This window comes from Hyaena hyaena, unplaced genomic scaffold, assembly GCF_003009895.1.
Source record: "Hyaena hyaena isolate Hyena2069 unplaced genomic scaffold, ASM300989v1 scaffold_248, whole genome shotgun sequence".
NCBI lineage: Eukaryota > Metazoa > Chordata > Mammalia > Carnivora > Hyaenidae > Hyaena > Hyaena hyaena.
The window spans coordinates 1291414-1308644 of NW_024080881.1; the positions used below are offsets into that span (position 1 = coordinate 1291414).

A 17231-nucleotide genomic window follows, 5' to 3' on the forward strand; every position below is an offset into this window, starting at 1 on the left:
GGGAGATGGGGGCGGGACAGAGCAGGATGAGGCCCAGAGAGAGAGAGAGAGAGACTGGCTCAAAGTCACCTGGAGGGTGGCTTATGCAGGATGCAGGGGGGAGCCCGTTCAGTCACACACACTCCATGCACCCCCTCAGCAAGCCCTTCTTTTTCCTGAGGACACTAGACAAGAGGACCAGACACAGGTCCCTTCCCTCCTGCCACAAGAAACCTGCTAGCAAGAGAATGTGACAAGTTTGAATTGTCACACATGCCCTGAAGTTCTGGGGGAAGGCTCTGGAAGAGTGGAGAGTGACGTTTCAGCTGGGGAACAGATGAGGCCAGTTAAGGTGGGAGAGAGCTTGGGGGGTAAGAGGAACAGAGGCTGGCCTTGGGGGGAGGGAGGGGTCAGGACGCAGGGCCCTGAGGCAAGAGTGGCCCAGGTGGATCTACAGGGAGGGGGGTGCAAGGGGGGGTACAGCAGGCAGCCTGCAAGGAAGAGGGGACAGGAGTGGGGATTTGGGGACAGTTGGGTGGGGGCAGGGCAGTGAGCTGAGAGGAACCAAGGACGCCGCCCAGAGGGCCCCAGACACATGATGTGCTCACACCTCCATCCTGAGTCCTGCCCCACTGACCTCTGGGGACGGGGTGGGCCGGGCTGCTAGGGTGTGTGCAGAGTCGAGGAGCCTAGACTACTCCTCCCCTGAACCACGGAGGGCTGAGCAGGGCTGAGCGCAAGGGCCCTGCCCTGGGGCCTGGTGTGGGGGTGGCCCCTCCTCAGAATCCTGCGGCAGTGAGGAGTGTGGGCGGAGCCATGAGCCAGAGTGGGTCACACCTCCTGGGTCCAGACCCTGGAATAGAGACAAACCCTGGATAAGCCCCCAAGATTCTGCCCAGGGGGCTCTGGACTCCTGAGCTCACTCAGCAAGCTTCCCCGGGTGGGAACCGCACAGCCGGGGAAGACGCCCCAGGAGAGGTCATGTTGCGGCTGGGCCCTGAGGATAAGCGGCAGGAAGAATCAGGGCGATCCCCAAAACGGCAGGGAAGGCCCGCCAAGGCTGGTGAGAAGGCGGGTGAGACCAGCGCATGTGGGTGCCAAGGAGGCTGAGGAAGGGCCTGGAACGCCTGACTGAGGCCAGTGCCCTTGGTCCCAGCCTAGGTTCAGGCCAAATGCCCCTTGTGCTGAGGGCACAAAGTCACCAGGCTTGTGTGATGGGTTGGATCCCCCAGTTACCTCCAAAAAGGTGAGAGGCTGTGCTTGGGGAGACAGCTTGGGGAGTTTATTTGGCTTCATTGGATCCCGAGGCCGAGGCCCCAACCCTGGCCGGGGCGGCAGGAAGGCACCCAGAGTCCTGGCCCCGGATGGCCCCCAGGGTGGGGGGTGGGGAGGGTGTCCAGGCACTAAGCCCCGGGGCAGGGGCCACAGTAGCAGGGCTCGGTCAAAAGTGCCGGTGACCGCTGAGGCCAGCCCCTCTCCCCTGTACTTCCCCTCCTTCCTGCACCACCCCTGGGCGCGATTCCCTGAGACAGGCTCTGGTCCTCCCAACCAGCTGGGTACAGTGTCAGGCCCCAATGGGGCAGGTTTAAGTCGGGGGACCCACAGGTTGCAGGTGTGTGGGGGGTGCAGGCTCCCCCCATCCAGTGTGAAGGCTTCCTGTGCAGTGTAGTGTTCCTGACCCCCAGAGGGGGTGGGGTCCCTGGGGGAAACCAAGGCAGCTACAGAGGCTTGCCCGGCTCCTGTTCCAGTGTATGCTGTGGCTCCTGCAGGGCAGCGGGGGCGAGGGGGAGCAGCCCAGCCCACTCAGGGCCCTGCCTCCGGCGCCCACGGGGCCTGGGCACCTATGTCTTTGGTCTGTGCCCTGCAGTCCTGAGGGCCCCCCCGGAAGGGGTTGGCAGGTGGAGAGTCCCAGAAGGGGTCCGAGTCTGGGAACAAGGTCCAGGGTGCCCGGCGGGGCGCAGGCTGTGGTGAGGACAAAGGCGAAGGCCGTGGCCCGGCTGACACGAAGCTCCACGGGTCGATGCGGCTGCGAAGGGGTGACGGTCGAGGTCGGCTGATGAGGCCCAGGGGCGGTGAGCGTGGGGTGCCTGGGGTGCCGGGAGCAGAGCGTGATATCCCTGGTGGGGGTGAGACAGCACTTCCTAGGAAGGGTGGAGGAGGGGGCACAGGGTCAGGCGGCCACCAAATCCTGGGTGTCCCCAGGAGGCACTGCCCACCTCTGGGCCTCAGTTTTCCCATCTGCGCAGTGAGCTGCTCGACTCATAACCTCCATGGCCCTTTAAGCTCTGCGGCGCATCTGTTTAATCACACGGTGGTTAACAGCAAGGCCTCTGGAGTAGATGGGGCGGGGGCTTGGATCCCAGCTCTGTCACTTACTGGTGGGAGCCTTGGGTCCCTTATCTCTCTGTGCCTTAAACGTCCTCATCTAAAAAATGGGTGTAGCAAGAGAATCCCGTTCACAGGCCCAGCATGTAATTGAGACCATCTCTCTGCAGCACTGGGACGGGCGCCTGGCACAGGTAAGCCACCGTAGGCGTTTGCTGTCATCTCACCAGGATTATTTCTGTTCTTTCACAACCTGCCTGGGCATGCCCCCCCCACCCCCCCACCCCCGGGGCCCACACCGGGTGGCCGAAGTTAGAACTCCGTTCCCTCCAGGCATCCCCAGTGCCCTGAGGACCCGGTCTGGGATCCAGCAGAGGGCTGTGGCCCCAGCCTTACTGCCCTGCATGTCCCCAGCAGCCCCTCCTCTCCGCTGTCACCCACAAGTAGGCCTGCTTCGGGCCACTCACCGCGCCTCTCCTCCTCGCGCCGGGGACTCTTGGCTGACAGCTGGCCCACGGGGACCCCCAGCTCCAGCAGCAGGGGCGCAGGGGTGGGCAGGCCAGGGGCATCAGGGCTCAGCGGGGAGGCAGGGGCGTCGGGCCTCTTGGGGGAGAAGCGGATGAGCTGGGATGAGGGCGGCTCGGCAGGGGACGGAGTAGGCAGCTGTGCGCGGGGCGTTGGCGGGGGCTCCCCGCGCTCCCGGCCCGAGGCCCCTGGCGACGATGGCGATGATGGCGGCTGCAGGTCGCGGCCCAGGCCCAGGGAGGCGAGCAGGGCGGTGCCGCGCAGCAGCGCGCGCTGGATCAGCTTGGGCGTCCCAGAGCCGCTGCCGCGCTCCGCCGGGCCTGGGCGCCGAGGCTCCTCCGGCTCCGGGCTCGGCCGCGGGGGGTTACCTGGCAGCGGGAGCAGGCACACGTTAGGCCGCCTGGGGGCCCTCAGAGCCTCTGGAACAAGGACTCAGTTCTGCTCCCCACCAACGTCCTCCCTGACTCCACTCCGCCCCTACCCGGTTCCTCCCTACCCACCGGCCTCCCAGGCCCTCTCGCTCCCTCCCTCCCTCCTTCTCTCTCTCTCTCTCACACTCTCTGGTCTTTCAGAAGTGGCAGGTGTGGGGATGGCAGGCAGGCTGAGGCACCTGCAGGAGTAAAGCCTGGGAGGCAGCCGGTGCCTTGGAGCCCAGAGATGGGGGGTGCGAAGGGGAGGCTGGGTCCCCCGGGAAGCAAGCTGAGGTCAGCTCACAGGGGCCATGGCCAGCCAGGGGCATCTGCAGGGCCTCTGGGACAAGGCTGGGACCAATACCCTGTGCCCTGTGCCCACCTTCCCCGCTGGTCAGCCCTGGCCTGCCTGCCTGTCACTACTCCATCAGTACCCTGTACAGGCACACGGGTCAATTCCAATGTAGTGACAGCCTGGGGAGGTACATGTCACTGTCCCTATTCTAGATACGAGGAAACTGAGGCTCAGAGAGGTTACTTGTTTGTGCCAGGCTCGAGCTCAATGATGCAGGGGCATTATGTTGTCTGATCCGCTGGCCCTAGGGTCTCCAGTCTCAGAGAAGTTACGGGCTTGTCTGAGACTGCACAGCCAGTGAGGGTCGGAGATGGCTTCACTCCAGGTGGAGGCAATAGAGCCTTGCTCTCCGCCATTTCCTAGCCAGGCTCTGCTCTGGATTTCGGAACATCAGTGTCCTACTTGTGGGCCCAAGGCTGGCCTGACTCCATTCTAGTCCACGAGGGGTAGGTCTGGAGAACCTGACGTTGGGAAGGTGGTGGTGGCAGGGTCCTATGATGGCCTTCCACAAAGCCCAATTTCGTCAGGTCCTCTTTGGCTCTAGAATCTGCCATGGCTCTCCATTACCACTAAAATAAAGTCCCAAGTCCCTTGGCTGGGCCTTCAAAGCCTTCCTCTACTCCACCCTCCTTGGGCCAGGCCTGGAGTCGGGCATGGGGCTGGGGGTCTAGAGCAGGAAACTGCAAGGCTGGGGAAATGGAGCTTTTACTATCAGGGCTTGGCTCAGGGTCCCTTTTCTCAGCCACAGGCCTGACCTAGTCTCTCTGACGTATCCGCCCCGGCCCCTGCCTTCTTAAATGCAAATGGCTAAACTCCCCATCATTTCCAGGCCCTTCCTAAACTGTCTCCTGTCTTCTTTTCCACCTTTACCTACTTGTTCATTCAACAAACACCTGCTGGGGCAGGGCTGGGCCCACCAACCCAGGGAAGGAAGGCCTGGCCCCCACCTGCTGCCTCAGGACTGCGGCTCCGCACCTCTCAACTTTTCCTCTGAGCTCCAGCTAGGCTTCCTCTTCCTCGGGTGTGGTAAGCCCCGTGCCTGCGCACACTCTTCCCTCTGCCTGGTACAACTTTCCCCCCTCGGCTTTCCGTGATCCCTTAGTCACCATTCAAGCCCTGGGTGTAAGGGCACCTCCCCTGTGACACTGTAATACTGTTAGTCATGATAAGAATACATACTTGGTTTTCATCTCATTCCTGGCACAGAACTCCTAAAACTCTCAGATTTTCCTAAGTGATCACATTGATAAGAAGTGAAAGGAGGGTCTTCTGCTTTTCCTAACGAGCCCCTTTGAATCACATTTAAGTTCACATTCATGATGGGGCGCCTGGGTGGCTCAGGCGGTTAAGCATCTGACTTTGGCTTAGGTCATGATCTCACGGTTCACGGGTTCAAGCCCTATGCTGGGCTCTGTGCTGACAGCTCAGTGCCTGGAGCCCGATTTAGATTCTGTGTCTTCCTCTCAAAAATAAATAAGCATTAAAAAAAAATTAAGTTCACATTAATGAGGTCACTTTTGGAAAGCCTGGTTGCCAGGGGAACGAACCATGTGACCAGAGAGCTGGAGACTAAGAGGTCTATCACCAACGGCCAATGATTCCGTCAACTGATCGTGTCCACATAACGAAGGCTCCATAGAAACCCCAGCCACAGGGTTCAGCGAGCTTCCATTGGTCAACACATGGCGGTGCTGGGAGAGGGGCTCACCCAGAGAAGGTGCTGGAACCCCGTGCTCCCCTCCCACAGACCTTGCCCTACACACCTCTTCCATCTGTTTGCTCTTGATCTGTACCCTTTATAACTTGGCGATCTATCTAGTAAGGAACGGTTTTCCTGAGTTCGGTGAGTTGCTCTAGCAAATCATCAAACCCAAGGAGGAGGGCACGGGGACCTCTGATGTACAGCTGGCTGGTAAGAAGCACAGGCGACCCCCTGGACTTGTGACTGGCATGTGAGGTGGGGTGTGGGGCAGCCTTGTGGGACTGAGCCCTTCACCGGGGGGGTCTGATGCGAACTCCGGGTAGACTGTGTTAGAACTGAATGGGAACCCCACATTTGGTGTCAGAAGTGAAGTGAGCAGTGCCTAGAGGAAGACAAGATTTTTCCCTCTTTTGGAAGCCTTCCCAGAATCTCTCCTAACCTGTGGAGTTACTGCTCACGTTATGCCTCATACAGCCTTTGCCCCACCACTTCCTACTGTCTGCTGTACTCGACTGTTCCCTAGTCTGTCCCCCACCCCCACTAGGCCCTCTCCGAGGTCAGGGTAGGGTTGGTTTCTTTCTTTCTCTTTCTTTCTTTCTTTCATTTGAAAGAGCGAGCTTTTTTTTTTTATTTGAGAGAGAGAGAGAGAGAGAGAGAGAAAATCTTAAGCAGGCTTCATGCTCAGCACAGAGCCCGATGTGGAGCTTGATCCCACAACCCTGAGGGATCATGACCTGAGCCTAAATCAAGAGGCGGATACTCAACTGACTGAGCCCCCCAGGAGCCCCGGGGTTGATCTAACGTGTATGATGCCTTGGTCACAAAATGCATGAATACCTGTTTGACGGGAGTGTCCATTCTTACGATCCTTAAAACAGCCACATAAAGTGATCACCGTTATACTACTTTACAGATGAAGAAACACATATTTATAATGGTATGAAACCAAACGGGGGAAAAACGTGTTTAAAACAAGCAGGAAGGGGCGCCTGGGTGACTCAGTCGGTTAAGTGGCTGACTTCGGCTCAGGTCATGATTTCACGGCTTGTGAGTTCGAGCCCCACATCAGCTCTGTGCTGACAGCTCAGAGCCTGGGACCTGCTTTGGATTCTGTGTCTCCCTCTCTCTCTGCCCCTTCCCTCCAACCCCCTCTCCCTCAAAAAAAAAAAAAAAAAAAAAAAAAAAGACCTACAATGAGCAGGAAAAATGAGACAAAAGTAAGGGCAGATAGAAGTCAGTCCACAATATAAGAGTGTGAGGCATTCCCTGTGGTCAATGGCTTGAGAAACTAAGGTTCTGACAGGTAAGCACCTCGCTCAAGGTAACTCAGCAGGGATCTGCCTCTACCACTCCTCGCACTAAGAGTAACCCTGTTGCTTAGGATAAAGCAGCACAACCATCTTGAGCCAGAGGTGAAGGTGCAGTCGCTTCCGCGGGGCCTCACAGAGAGCACGCGCCAGGTGGTGGGTAGCGGCTCCGTAGCTGCACAGGGCAGTTCTGTCGGCAGAGGCGGACTATGTACCCCGCAAGTACCTTACTGCAGCCCGGTCCCCAGCAGTGTGGCGTATCCCTGGGACATTCTCACAGGGTCTTCTCTGATTCTCAGCCAGGTTTCTGACTGTGTGGGTGGCTGGGAGGTCACGGTCATGTACTCCCTGGGCCCAAGATGGCCACTGGAGTGTGGGCTTGCGTTAGGGGAACCAAGCGCTCAGCCGGCAGCTGGCCTGGGGTAGGTGATAACCTTCCAGGTCAGGGGCAAGCTTGAGAAGGGTGGGGTTCAGGCCCTTGTGCCCCTGCTTGCCCAGGGCTCTGCAGAACATGGTAGGGGCCACTTCCACCTACACACCTGGGGGGTGACAGGACTTTAAGTTCCCTATTGGCCCTTCTGGCTGGGTATATTCTAGAGCAGGTGAATCCAAGCTGCCCCCTGGGCCTTCCAATTCTCAGTTCAGTCTCTGCAGCACGGCCAGCTCGGGGCACTGTAATTTCTGGAGTAGAAAATGGAGCGGCAGATGAGGGTCCAGGGCCCAGCCTCTGGAGTCAGACCTGGGTTCAGATCCCTGTTCTGCTGTGTGCCCTGCATCAAACCACATAACCTCTCTGTGCCTCTAAGAAGATGGTCCTAACCATAACACCCAGCATTGCTGGCACGTACGAAGGACCTAGTGAATGCTACCTGTTGTTACTACTATCAAATGGTACTCAAATAATGGTGGAGGTAATGTGTCGGGTGGAGTGACAGGGGCTCTGACGGGACCCACGGACAAGAAAGGATGCGGCTTTTCACCCCTTGCCAATCCCGAGCTGAGCCCTTATCCCTCTGACATGAGAGCCCTGCTCTCTGCCCAGCCCCCCAGCTTCCCAAGCAGTGTGTGTGGGAAAAGCCCTTTTTTCAAGTGAAAGCATCTGAGGAAGCCAAAGTCTCTCTGCGTTCAAACCCTTAGCTGAGGGCCCCAGGCAGGTTACTTTACCTCTCAGGGCCACAGTTTTCTCATCTCTAAAATGCCGATAATAAGAGCACCTCCCTCACAGGGTTGTTGCTTAAAATCAATGCCTGATGCACAGTAGGTGCTTGTACCCTCATGGAGGGCAGGAAAGCTCAGAACTGCCCCAGATGTGGTGAGAATGGGCTCTGGGTCCCCACCTGCTCAGCTTTCTTATCTTCTTCTCTACCTACCGGCTCCCTCTGAGAAGCAGCCACCTGCCTGACCCACTACACAGGCGCAGTTTCCCTCCCCTTCTCTGGACCCAGCTTCTGTTGGGTCACAAATGGGGAGTACTGCTCCCTGTCTCCCTCCCCTCCCTACAGCCCGCCGAGGCACGGTAGCTGCCACCAGGGCAGAAAAGAGGCCTCTTACAGGCCAGGCCTGAACATGAGGACTGCACTATGGGCCCCCTGAAACCTGGGCTGTACCTGGCTCAGTTGGGGGGACCTGTATTGGTCAGATGTGGGTTCTAGGAACAGTCTCCCCATAGTACCCACAGGAACGCTGTTCGGTGGTGGGGGTGGGGAGGAGGGAGAAAAGGCCACTCACCATTCAGCATTGGGGGCGTAGAAGGAGATCCCAAGGAGGATGAGTCATCCGAATCTAGGTACCACGTGGCTTCGTCCAAGCGGGACCTTCTCCTGGGGAGGGGAGGGAAGTCAGGCTTCGTGAATCTCAGGACTGCTGGGAGGTGGATGATGCTGGGGTGGGGGCTCTCAGGCACTCACCTCCCATTCTGGGCTTCCCCAGGCTTGGGGGAGCTGGGGCCCCAGGCCCAGCATGCTCGCCGCTCTCCATTGCTGGAGTCCTCCAGACGTCTAGGGGACTGGCGGCCCCATGCCTGGCCTGGGTCAGCAGGCTCCACTGGGGGAGGAAAGCCAAGAGGGTCTGAGCTGAGGTCAAGACCCCGGATCCTTGTCCTCCGCTCATGAGAGTCTGGCTCCAGGGACAACTTCTTAGAGGGTGGGGGATCAGGTGGGAGCCCACACTCTTCCGAGGGTGGGCTTTGGGCCACAGAGAATCTGAGCAGAACTGGGACGGGGGAGGTGGGTTTGAGTCCCGGGGTTAGCAGTGGGCTGGGGCATCTCATCTAGTTCTTCAGTTGGCATTTGCCGCTCAGTAGTTCGCACGCTATGGCAAACTTGCCTCAGTTTGAATTCTGGCTCTGCCCCTCATTAGCTGTGTGACATTAGGCAAGTTACTTTTTCCATTTTTCTCTTCTATAAAACTCAGAGCAAAGAAATGCTGCCCAGGGAACGCAAAGGTACGGGTCTAGACAGATGGGGGAGGGAGCCTGGATGTGGGAAGTTATGAGAAGCCGGTGGGATCCACCACCCCCAGGGTAAGGATACGGTGCTGAGGGGAAAAGCATGGGGAGAGAGAGGTTTCTTACACTGGATGGCCCGGAACCGGGGGAAGGTGGGCGAGTCCCCAGCCCCAACCTCGAAGACGTTTCTCCTCCGGTCCAGGCCGGGTGAGGCCTGCACGGTGATGCGGTGTTTGAAATCTGGGGTTGGGGGAGGGGAGGAAGCAGGGTACAGGTTTGTAGTGAACGAGAGGCAGGGTTCCAACGCTCCGGGTTCCTCAGTCGGCTCCCAGGCCACGAAGGCAGTTCAGACACGGTGGCTGTGTGACTGAAGCCGGCGTCACTTCTCTCCTGGGCCTCAGCCTCTCCAGAAGGAAAGCGGACTGCCAGGACCCCACCAACTGAACGTTCCCCGGAGGCGACCCGCCGGGTCCCTAAAGCCTTCCTAGAACTTTCGTGAGCCCCGCCCCTCTCCGGGCGCAGCCACTCCCCGGCCGCCATGCAAATATTTCCGCCAGAGCCCGCCCACACGGAAAACAAACTCCCGACCCCACCCCTTCCAGCCTTCAGCTCACAGTCCCACCCACCAGCACCCCAGACCAATCCCAGTGAGGCCAGCACAAGTCTGACTCCACCTCTCCGCTCATTAACCAATGGCTGGGCGGGGCGCTAGACCCCGCCCCTTACCGAGAGGCATGCTGATGCGCTCGCCGCCGTCTCGCGCGCGGAGCTTGCTGCGCTTGAAGGTGCCGCGGCGGCGGCGCACGTGTGGCCGCTCCCGGTCCACCTGTTGCAGCAGCAGCGTCAGCTCGCGCTCGAACACCTCCAGCTCCCACTGAGCCAGCAGGTGCTCGCGCCGCCGCAGCTGCTCTGCCTGTGACCGCTGCTCACGCGCCGCGCGGGTCAGCTCCTCCTCGCGGCTCAGAAGTTCCTGCGCGCGGGGCAGTGAAGGTGGTGGGATCAGCCCAGTACCGACCCTAGCGTCCGCCCCCACTCTCTGCCCCACCGAGAGCCTGGCGGCACTTCCCGGCATCTCTTTCCAATCCCGTGACGCCGACCCCTCCCACCTTTTCCTTGGCCCGCAGCTCGTCGAAAAGGCCTTGGATCTCACGCTTCCAGCCTTCCTGCATGGAATGGAAGGAGTCCCGCGGCATTTCCCGCAGGACCTGCGCCTCTAGCGCCTCCAGCTGCTGCAGGATGGAGGCAAAGTCGGGCCTGCGGTGGGGGTCCTGCGCCCAGCAGTCTGGGGACACGAGTGGAGGGGGGGACAGAATGAGAAGGGGTCTGTGGGTGGATGTGTCCTTTGCCAAGGAGCTCTGCCCCTCGCCCTCCAGCCCCATATCCTTACCTGCCATGAGCTGTGCGAAGGGCTCAGGGCAGGTGGATGGGATGGGCAGTGTGAGCTTGTTGACAGCTACTCCATAGGCTACAGCAAGGCAGTCGATACCACGGTAGGGCACCTCCCCAGTCAGCAACTCCCACAGCAGCACCCCAAAACTGTAGGCAAGACAAAGGGTCTGTGTCCCGTCTTCTGCTTACTCATTGCGATTGCACCCCAAAGCATCTAGGAACCAAATGATTTGGGTCCCTCCCCCTGGGCGCTGCCTGTCCCCCCAGCCCTAGATTTTGGTAGCCACCTCTGCCCTCTTCAGCCCCACGGATGGCCTTGGCCAGTCTCTGCCCAGGCCTCACCTCCAGACATCGCTGCCTTTAGAGAAAGTGGAGGCCTTGATAACCTCAGGAGCCATCCAGGCATAGGTGCCCGCAGCACTCATTTGTGTGGTTTTGTGCCACTCTCGGGCCAGGCCGAAGTCAGTGATCTTCAGGGTCTTGTGGTCCATGTCATCACCTTCAATGGGCTGCAGCAGCAGAACTGGGGAAAGGGGGGGGGGCAGGAACGTGGGTGCTCCATGCTCAGTTAGTGGAGACAAGGGAGGAGCTAGGAGCAGCCCATCATCTGACAGACATGCGGGCTAGCTACTAGAAGCACAGAGATCTTGCTCTGGAGAACTCACAGCTGGAGGCTGGAGTAGAATCAGACAAAAATAATAATGCTGGGAGACGTTAGTGGAGGGGCTGCTGGAGACCAGGCATTTACACCCAGCTCTAGCTCATTCACAAAACAATCTCTGAGGTACCCATCATTATCCCCATTTTGCAGAAAAGGAAACTGAGCAGAGAAATCGCTTGGTCAAGATCACGTGCAAATAAAGAACAGAATTCAACCTAGTCTGTTTCTAAACTCAGGGTTCTAACTTTTCCCTAATGCTGCACGGTGCTGAGACAGGAGTGTGAATTAGAACCTCCTTTGGGGTGGGGAGCAGGAGGGAACCCCGTGGTGAGAAAGGAAACCCGGCAGGCATTGCAGGCCCCCGGTGCCCAGGTCGCATCTTGGCTAGTGCAGCCACCCTCGGGGGGGTGAGGGTGTGGGGGTGGGGTGGAGAAAGACTCCCAGCAACAGATATCTACTGATGCAGTTGGATGTGAAGAAAATGGGGAGTCTGAGAAGTGAAGGTCCTTGACCAGCAGGGAGGAGCCTGGGACAAATACAGGAGTGGAGGTCAGATGTGGCAGGGGCTCATGGCGTTGACCCAAATGGGGCCACCGTACAACTTGAGAATCTCTCATCGGAACAAACGTGGAACAAACGTGGGTCAAATGAGAGAAGGTTTTGAGAAACAGAAAGAGGATAAAGTAGAATCATCAAGGGTTTGAAGGGGCCTCTCACTCTGCTGGTTACTGTAGAGAAGTGACATCCAAGCCAACTATGTTTCTGAACATATGTCATTTCAGGGAACACCCACCTCTCAGCCCTCCTGTCCAGGGTGACAGCACCATTATGGGAGCAGCTCAGGGTATTGGGGGTGGGGCAGAAGGGGTGGGCACCTAACCCAGCCTGGAGAAAGGGAGGAGGACTTCCTGGAGGAGGTGGCAGAACCAGAGTATTCACTTTTCCAGGCTTGAAGCCGTAACCCCTGCTCCTGCCGCTGGCCAAGCTCTCAGGGCTTTGTGGTGGCATCTGATACTGCCATCCACCCCCTCTCCGCTGTCATTGATTCTGGGGCCTCTGGCTGCTTGCGCTACTTGCGCTACTTCCTTGAGGTCTCCCTTACCCTCAGCCTTTTTGGTGCCAGTGCTCCTCTGAGCCTGGCCTCTCCTCCACTTCTGCCCACTGCCCCCAGGCTGTCTTGGCCTCTCCCAAGTGCCAGCTGCCCCCTCCATGCTGGACTCTCCCACATTTGAAGCTCTGGGACAGAAGCCAATTCAGCGGCCCATCACCGCCCCATCTGATGTCCAAATGCCCTCGACAACCACGTTCAGCATCCCACCGCACCCAGCAAATCCTCCTGCGATGTCTCCTCATTCAGAGAAGGGTTCTGCAATCCACCCTCTCCTCTGAGCTGACTCCCGAACAGTTAATAAAGCCGAGGATGGCAGCGAAACCCGCCTTAAAGGGTTGTCATGAGTATTTAATAAGATGACACTTTTCAAAACCTTAGAACAGGGTGTGACATCTAGTGCTGGGTGTCAGCCGTCCTACAGATTGGGCCTCAACCGTCTCGTGTCGACTCTCCTCGCTGTCCTCTGTCACAACATATTCCCTGCTTTGCAATGGCTTCTGGCCTAGGGCTGCTGGAGGCTCAGAAGTGGACTACTTAGTAAACCTTACACAAGTTCATTCCAAAGCAGCAGAGCCGCAATGGGGGGTGCGGCAGGTGGCTGGAGTGGCAGAAGGCAAAGGGGTCTGGAGAAGAACTCCTGGTCTCCCCTGGTGACAGGACCCACCCATCCTCTTGAAGACCAACTGGCCAGGTCTGCAGCTACTTGAACTTCACAGACTGATGAAGCCCTTTCTCACTAGCCTCTCTTTGCGGTCGGCTAATCTGAGGCCCAGGGACAGGCAGCCCCTCATCGAAGTCTCAGGACTTCTGGTGGCCTTCCTGTCACCTCCCACCCCCAACTGGACACCTTCGAAGCCTCATCCTCACCTCCGCATCCCCTGCTTTTTACCAAGCACCTTGAATTTGTCCCAACCCAAGTTGCTCCTCTGGTCTCTGATATAGACCTTGGGGGTGGGGTGACCAGGGACCATCTGGAGGAGAGGGGGCTAGAGATCTCAAGCTCTCAGCCCCCTCTTAGGGCTCCCTGGCCTCTGAAAGGGCCCTGGCCCCCAGCCCCCTCCACAGGCTGGCCTCTACAGGCCTAGGGAGGGGCCTAGGCAGCTCACACCTCTTCCGCTTCCCTCCCCTGGTCCCTACTTCTCCTTTCTGGGAGGACTGGTCCAGGTTTCCAACTGGTGGGGGGGAGCCCTTTGGGGGAGAATTGGGGGAGGTCAGACCCAGGCCGGGCTGGCTGGTCAGTCCTGTGACTCGTGGGCCTGGAGAATTCCCCCTCCACTCCCCGCCAGGCTTCCTCACAAGGCCCCCATTGTCCAGGAAAATCACGCCATTGTTTCCTGCCTGTGCCCCCCCAGCCCAGGGACTCCCCCCACCATCCCGCAGACAGCACCCCAGGCCTAGGACTAGGGTCTTCGAGGTGGGAGGCTAGGCTCAAAGAAGCTGAGGGAACCTCGCCTGCCCTTCATCACCACCCAGACTCTGGGAGAGAAACAGGGGAACTGGGGGTGGGGGGTGCAATCCCTGGCTCCTTCCTCTCCCATAACTCCCCCCCTCCCCACCCCTTGGCTCTTTCCTCCCCTGCAGGCAGCTGGGCTGGGGAGGGAGGAGAGGCTGGAGCAGGGGCAGGAAGCCCGCTCAGGGGCAGCAGGAAACGCAGGAAGCAGTGGGGAGGGTGGGGAGCAGGGGCCTGGGCTATTGTTCCATTTTCTCTGGAAAGAAAACTGGAGGAAAAACAGAAGAGAGGCCCCTCCCCCAAGGCCTTCGGGGAATCTCCCTCAGGCTGGGGCAGTGAGTGGGGGTCCCTGGAAGGCAAGGGCCAAGGAGTGAGGGTGAGAGTGGGAAGCGCCCCACTGGATGAGAGGAGTAGGTGGGGTGGCTGGCTGGCCTCCCCGAGCCCTCCAGGCCTGGCAAGGACTGGGATATTACTGGGTCAGGGCACTCTGCTCCCCATAAGCGACTTGTATATGGTCAGCTCAGGCCAGGCCGCCCAAAATATCCATGCTTAGCCCTCCCAAGAGCTTCCCATGCCTCTCCAATAACCCGTCAGCCCCCACTGCACCCCATGTTGCTCTACAGCCTGTACCCTGCGCCCCAGCAGCCCCAGCCCTGTGTCCCCACTACCGGGAGAGGGTGGTACACAGTGTTGGGTCCTGCCTCTTGGCCTGAACTGGCTGGAGATGGAGTATCTTACTGCTTGAGACTCCCTTAGCCCCACCACGCCCACCCCAACTGCTCGCTCCAGGGAAGGCCCTCTCAGTGATCCAGCCCTCAAATGCTCACACCCACAGCTGCAGACCCACTGTGTGCCAGGCACCAGCTGCCTGGCTTGCCCAGTCCCTTAAGCCATTTCACCTTCCTGGTCACTCCCTTTTTGCGGAGTTTGAAATTGAGGATCCAAGTTGAAATAAGACGCTAAAGGTCATGCAGTCAGGGGGTGTGCACGGGGCCAGAATTCCAGCCCTGTCCCCAGCCTTGACTGCCAGATGTGGGAAGGTTGGGGGGGGGTGCTTTCCTTTCCAAGATCTCTGTTCTGGAGAAGCTTCCCGCCATAAGAGCAGAGCAGCAATGGCACAAATGTGAACTTTAGGGGAGAAGAAGATGAGTGCTGGCATCTAGCTGCCTCGAAGTGGTGCCCATGGTTAGACGGGATCCTCATGGCTCACCTGAGATGCCAAGTTTTTAACTTGGCCACTGTGAGCTTGGCTTAAGGACTCCTTCTGAGGCTGGGGCATGAAGGACAGTTTGGCGCCCGGGGCTCCTGCTTTGGGGCCAGTGTGGACCCATGGCGCCCCTGGTCGACTGGGACTCTCCGGGGGCAGGAGGCTCCGACCTCCACTAGAGCCCCAGGTGGCTCGGCTGAGAGTTGGCAGGTGTGTTCTCGGCCCCTGCCGCCCTCCAACCACGTTCCCCAAAACTCACTGTTGTTGGACTTGAGATCTCGGTGGATGACGGGCACCAGGGCCTCACAGTGCAGGTAGTGCATCCCGCGGGCAATTTGCACAGCCCAGTTGACCAGCACGTGGGGGGGCACACGCCGCCCAGCCAGGGCACGGCTGAGGGGCCCGCCGGCCGCATACTCCATCACCAAGCACAGGTTGGGCTCCTCCAGGCACACGGCCTTGAGAGCAATGATGTTGGGGTGTGCCAGCATGGCGAAAAGCCGGGCCTCCTGGCGCACGCTCTCAGCTGTCACACTGATGTCCTCATCGGGGTCCTGGCGGGCCGCCTTCACAGCCACCAGTTCCCCTCGCCAGCTGCCGCGGTAGACCTTGCCGAAGCCGCCGATGCCGATCACCTCCTCCAGCCGCAGCTCTTGGAAGCTGGCCACCTCGCAGGGGGGCGGGCCACCGCCCCGAGACACATAGTTGGATGGAAAGATGCCCACCTGGCCGCCCACCTGGCCCGCCCACCAGCCCTCATCTCCTGAGATAGCTGCATCCCGGGACAGCACTTCCACACGGTCACCCTTCCTCAGGGCCAGTTCGTCCTGCCCATTGGGTTCGTAGTCAAACAGGGCTGTCCAAACTGGGTTGGCATAAGCCGCTGCCTTCGGGGACCCCTCTGGCCAGCCTCCGCCGCTGCCGCCCCCGCCGCCCCCACTGCCACTGCCGTTCCATGACCCCAGCGGGCTCTTGAGAAAGAGGTTCTTCAAGGGCTCCATGGCTGGGAGCCGAAACTGTGGCAAGTGGGGTACCTTCCCTGGGTGCCCCTGGTCCCCACCCCTGCTGGCTGCCAAGGCCCTAGTCCCGGAACCCGGCCATCCGGGCCCTGGCCCTCAGCCCCAGACCCAAACCTCTCTGGGGAGCCAGGAGTATTGCCTCCCGGCCCCCCGCATCTCGAGCTTCTAGAGGGCCACCCAGGGTAGTGTGGTCAGGCTCTGGGGGTGGGACCCCAGAGCCTCCGGCGTCTCACCATGGCCAGCTTGGAGGGGCCCGAAAGTCCCTCAGTCCCGGAGCAGTCCCGGGAGGCTGGCTCGGGCACTCGCCAAGCGTAAGGTGGGGCCAGCAAGGGGCAGCGCCTGGACTCTGGTTGGATCTCTGCGTAGGGGGTCGCCGGAGTGTCCCTAGTTGGGCCGAGCTGCCGCTTCCCAGCCCGGCTCCCTCAGCCCGACGGCTCCAGCCCCGTTCCCTTCTTCCTCCTCCCTTTGTACTTTGGCCCCGGGGGCGGGAGGCAGAGGTGGAGGGTGGAGTTTCACTTTTTTCCGCTCTTCTCCCTCCTGCAGGAAACAGCATCAGATGACGCGGGCGGGTGGCCCTGCTCCCCTCCCAGAGGCTGCCGGCGCAGGTCCCGGGAGTTCCCGGGTAGGCGGGCAATAAGGGGATGGGTAGTCCCGACCGCCCATCGCAGAAGGCTCAGGGTCAAGGTTGGTCTTTGGTAAAGACAGGCCATCCCCTCTGCATCCGCATCAGCAAAACGGGGTAAAGAACATGGCTTGGGAGTGGGGCAAACCCGAGTCTAGCCTTGGCTCCGAAGTTGAAGGACTGTGACTCATCTCTTCGCCTCGTTCCCTTCATGGCTGAAACAGAGACCAGAAGCTGTACTTTGTAGAGCTTGGGATGGGAGTGGGCAAGATTGGAGGGCGGTACTGGCTGCACCTTAAGCCCTTGGAAAGGGTTGTCTAAGGCTGTTCTCTTCTCACCTGGGAAACAGTCCACTTCTTCATGCCCCTTCCCCAGTGGGCTGAAACCCGAGACTGTCTTCCAGAATTTCGCCCGGTGATTGGATTCAGTCAGAATAGCTAAACCGCCCTCACAGCCGCTGGATGGACTCCAATTGCCTTGAGCCTGTCTCTTTAAGAAAGACGACGTTATCCTATTTCTATTACTCATGCCTGTTCTGGAGGGTTGCTCTCTACCCGTTAAATCTGAGCTCTGACCCGGAAGTAGAGGCCGTTTAGGGTGAGAGTTCGGGTGTGAGGTCCAGCACGAAAAGGGGCGGACCTAGAGGGGTGTGCCTCGGTGGTGCAGAATTGTCGCTGTAGCCCTGGGGAGGCCACGCCTCCACCCTCTTCCCGCCTCCTGTAA

At 59.4% G+C, this 17231-nt stretch overlaps 1 protein-coding gene across 1 annotated transcript; it reads right to left on the minus strand.

Moving 5' to 3' along the window:
- Positions 1 to 1239: 1239 nt before the first annotated feature.
- Positions 1240 to 16355, minus strand: MAP3K11 (mitogen-activated protein kinase kinase kinase 11). Its single transcript, XM_039244876.1, has 10 exons — positions 15127 to 16355; positions 10781 to 10961; positions 10437 to 10585; positions 10156 to 10331; positions 9776 to 10019; positions 9176 to 9289; positions 8511 to 8646; positions 8332 to 8423; positions 2772 to 3197; positions 1240 to 2120 (listed from the first exon to the last, which is right to left on the minus strand). Exons 1-10 carry the CDS (start codon positions 15866 to 15868, stop codon positions 1783 to 1785), a joined length of 2598 nt encoding a protein of 865 aa, XP_039100807.1. The 5' UTR covers positions 15869 to 16355; the 3' UTR covers positions 1240 to 1782.
- Between the last annotated feature and the right edge of the window lie 876 nt (positions 16356 to 17231).

Excerpts from the sequence above, each read along its gene's own strand:
- MAP3K11 (XM_039244876.1), bottom strand. The coding sequence starts at position 15,868 with ATGGAGCCCTTGAAGAACCTCTTTCTCAAGAGCCCGCTGGGGTCATGG. Across the intron at positions 10,020-10,155 it reads AGCTGCGGGCCAAGGAAAAG|GAACTTCTGAGCCGCGAGGA; the intron begins GTGGGAGGGGTC and ends CCCCGCGCGCAG. Across the intron at positions 3,198-8,331 it reads TACGCCCCCAATGCTGAATG|GTAACCCCCCGCGGCCGAGC; the intron begins GTGAGTGGCCTT and ends TCCCGCTGCCAG.